The 3,791-nt window shown below is 50.9% G+C and overlaps 1 protein-coding gene across 1 annotated transcript; it reads left to right on the top strand.

Moving 5' to 3' along the window:
- Positions 1–1,724: 1,724 nt before the first annotated feature.
- N7515_003912 (uncharacterized protein) lies at positions 1,725–2,042 on the top strand (the record flags this gene model as incomplete). The annotated part of the gene is made up of 1 exon (XM_056664656.1): positions 1,725–2,042. The coding sequence occupies one exon, from the start codon at positions 1,725–1,727 to the stop codon at positions 2,040–2,042; it is 318 nt and encodes a 105-aa protein (XP_056523713.1).
- Positions 2,043–3,791: the final 1,749 nt, after the last annotated feature.

The following is a 3,791-nucleotide window of genomic DNA, read 5'->3' as shown; positions in this document are numbered from 1 at the left end:
AGCTTCGCAAGACTTTGGCAACCGATACTCGAGAGACCGCCAGAAAGGATTATTTCCGTAACGCACCTGTACTCGAAGTCGACCGACAGATCAAACAGCTTCTTGGCGATCCTGATACTGAATCATGCGATGCGGGCAGTTCTGACGATGAGGACTGGGAGTTGCCTACCCCGACGTACGTTTTCCTTGAATGGGCTCGCCTCGTGGAGAACTTTTACGGACCTGAAGCGGAGAATTATGACGAGGACAAGCTGCTCGCGCGTCGCATCCAGGTAACCAAGGACATGGTCGCGCTCCTGAGGCTTTGCGAGCCCAGCAGGCGAGGCAACCGTGTTGATGCTCACGACGGAATCAGCTGCACCTGGGAGGCCTGTCGCAATCTTCCGACGTTTGCCAAAATCACCGAATTTTTGGCCCACGCCAACATTGAGCACATGTACGATATCAAGATCAAATTGTGTCACCTCCCCAGAATGCCACAGTTTAACCCTAGCGACGGTTCCTCCAGAGACGCGTCTACGGAGCCGGAGACTCGGCAGGGCACCGAAACTCCCGCCTCCTCTCTTGATTTTGATATGGCAAATATAGACCCTCGATTGATGGAACCGGGTCCTATCACCGCCATGAAGCCATCAACCTGCCCTCCTAGCAATGAATTTCTCGCCTCTGCTGGATGTCCAATGACGAGCACCGGTTCAAACTTGGCGGAGATTCTTAGCGGGCGAGTGACGAGGGGAGCAGCAAAAGCGGCAAATCGAGAACCTGATCCTAAGCTGGGGTCTTCATCACTGCATGGGACGCGCTCACCTCGAAAACGCGGGCGCCCCCCAGAAGAGCTGCCTTGGGGAGAACTGAGGGGAAAGGGGCTGTCGGGCGAATTGAAATCTTCCATGATCAAACCTACACTACGTCGGTCAAAGCGATTACGAGCCCTGTGATTCGTGGACTCGGTCTATTTATGTCTGTATATTCGAGTGCAATCCAGGACGTCTCAATAGATCGTACATCGCTTCCCAGTTATGCAATGAATTTAGCCTTCACCTATTATCTCTCCCTTAGCAGGTCACAAAATAAGTAATGACCTATGGTGGTCAAGCGAAAACGTTTAAGGAATGATAGGATGGCAATTGGGCTAAACATAATTCTCAGATCAATTCCCGAATCTGGAGGTACCTGTGTATTTAGTCAGCTTCCTGAATAGTCAGACTAACTAGTTAGGTGAGGCTCGTTACATTAGGTTGTTGATTGGCTTCCAGGAAGATGACTAAAGGGACCCTCAATCGCAACAGCGAAAACCAAAAGGGTGTCGCGAGACTTCCGCCACAATGATCTCCCCCGCGGCAAACAAAGTAGAGATGGGAAATTTTTGGTCCTTTCTTCGTCCTCAACTTGTATGCACCGAAAGCGTGCTGATTCTAGATTTTGAATAGGGTCCCTACTTTCCAACGCCAGTTCAGAATCGAAAGGAACCTCTGGACGGCGCGAAAGACTTTGTAACTTGGTATCTCTTCAAACAATTTGAATTGATGCGGGACTTCATAAACTGAGATCAAGTACAGAGGACGTACACCTCTGCTCTGAAATCCGTATGCCAATAGGTAGTGCCTGGCATCGCCAGCACATGACCGCGCCCCACGTCCCCACGCTTGAGCCCACGCAGCAGGATACCTACGTTTTCGCCTGCCCAGGCCAGGTCTAGCTGCTTCTTGAACATCTCCACGCCAATGCATATCGTCTGGGCCGTTGAGCCCATACCCACGACCTCGACTGTGTCGCCGACCCGGATCGTGCCACGCTCCACACGGCCCGTGGCTACTGTGCCACGACCTGCGATCGAGAACCCATCTTCCACCGGCATAAAGAATGGGCGAGACTTCACATCGACTGGCGTCGGGATATACGCATCTAACGCCTCCCCCAGGCGTATGATTGCGCGCTCGCCAAACTCAGCGCGAACAAGGTGGGCTTTTGGGCGGAGTCGCGGTTCCGTGTTGATCGAGTTGGAAAAGGTGGTCCTAGACGACTATAGCCTAGTAAAGTAATATCCTATTTTTCGTCCCAATTCTTGCGATTTGGCACAATGTCGTCTTTGCGAACTAGTGATTGGGAGGGACAAAGCAGCATAAACGCAGCCGATCAAAGTTATTACGTCAGCATCTTCATTGAAAAGGCGTTCTGACTACCGGCATTCGCAGAACCTTTTCTTTCAGGAACAATACAAGCAGGTCTCTCTCAGGTGAATTTCTATGCGTGCCAACACGAAAGTGCGCCAGATTTGTGCTCACCAACACCGAACCTAGAGGACCAACGCGCGGTCATAGACGGATGGGTGACAATAGTACGGCTACCATGTATGCAGCCGAGCTTCGAGCCTTTGATATGGCACTGGCCATGGGCTGGGCAAGCGAAGAACGGAGTGATTGTCTTCATATGCAGTCAAGCGGCACTTAAAGCACTCAGTCGGCCGCGGATGCCGTCGGGCAGCTCTACCTGGTAGGCTGTATCGACCTGATTCGGCGGCCGGCAGACAGAGGCATCCCAACATAATTCAGGTGGGTCCCTGCCCATCAAGGAGTAATCGGAAATGAAATTGTGAATCAACACGCGAAAATCGCAGCTCAGGAACCCGGTGGACACCTGTAACTCGCCTTATGAAACATCCTTTCTAACGGTCAAGTGGCTTTATCCGTGGCCCGATCGACAAAAATATCCCTGTCTCACGTTACATTGCCCACCTAATAACCGACAGTGGCACGTCATATAATGGAGCGAGCAGGAAACGCAATGATTTACGGATTGGTCTATTTGCCCCACTGCTCATTGGAGAGCTCAGTCGTGGCGCAGTGAACTCCGATGTTGAACCGAGCTATCGCGAGCGTTAAGTCGTCAGCTAGGGCTAGTCCCCCGAGATGCTCTAGACTCTTGTATGCCGCATACGCTGTATAAGATGAGGACAAGCGTAAAGTAACTTTCACATTTGAGAAATGATGTCGCCGACGGTCAAAGGGTAAATGAACTTGCCTGAATTCGGCACGTATAGTAGCATGTGCACTGACTCTCCGCCGTACCTAAGACAAATACTCCCTCTTCTCCCAACTTTTAGTTGGGTGTGGGGTAAGTTTTGGGATGTGATGTCGCGACTCATGACTCGTTGGCGGCTGCAGGGATCTTAGCGTATTGTCCATGAGGCGCACCCGTTGGGATTCAGGAATCACTTTCAGCCCCTACAACCCATGAACATGGGAAACAGACTAGACACACGAGCCAATCATAATCCATTGGTTTCATGCGTCTTTTAGTCACAGAGGCAGACAATATACAAACCAACCAGTTCGAAAAATCATAGGCAGCCGAGGCACGAGAACTATTATCCATATCAAAAGTGCACACGAAAAGGCTCAACTGGCCCCAATCAGCACACATCGCGCTCTACATACGGTAGGTGAAGTAGTAAGAACACTTTCGGCTAAAATAGTGTAACGTAGGACATGGATAATTTCATGTCAACGTCAGCCCGACCCACGTAGACACCATGTTGGGAAAGGGTCATGTCTCCGCCGCAATTTCCTGCATCACACCCTGGGCGCTTGATAACATTTCTCTGCGTTTTGCGCCCTGTCGTCACTAGTACATCAGTAGATCCCTGACTTGCTTTGTTTGGGGAGCCGGAAATTGGGATTTTGTGCACTTACTTGAACAAACTGAAATCCACCCGCCCTACATCTTGAATAGCCATACTTCGACCAGTCATAGCAACGCAACACAACTGCAATCCTGTCCTTGACAGAAGC

Source organism: Penicillium bovifimosum (assembly GCF_028826915.1).
Source record: "Penicillium bovifimosum strain IBT 22155 chromosome Unknown utg000003l_segment0_segment0, whole genome shotgun sequence".
Taxonomy (NCBI): domain Eukaryota; kingdom Fungi; phylum Ascomycota; class Eurotiomycetes; order Eurotiales; family Aspergillaceae; genus Penicillium; species Penicillium bovifimosum.
The sequence above is the reverse complement of the archived record's forward strand: the minus strand, read 5'-3'. Positions and strand labels throughout refer to the sequence as shown.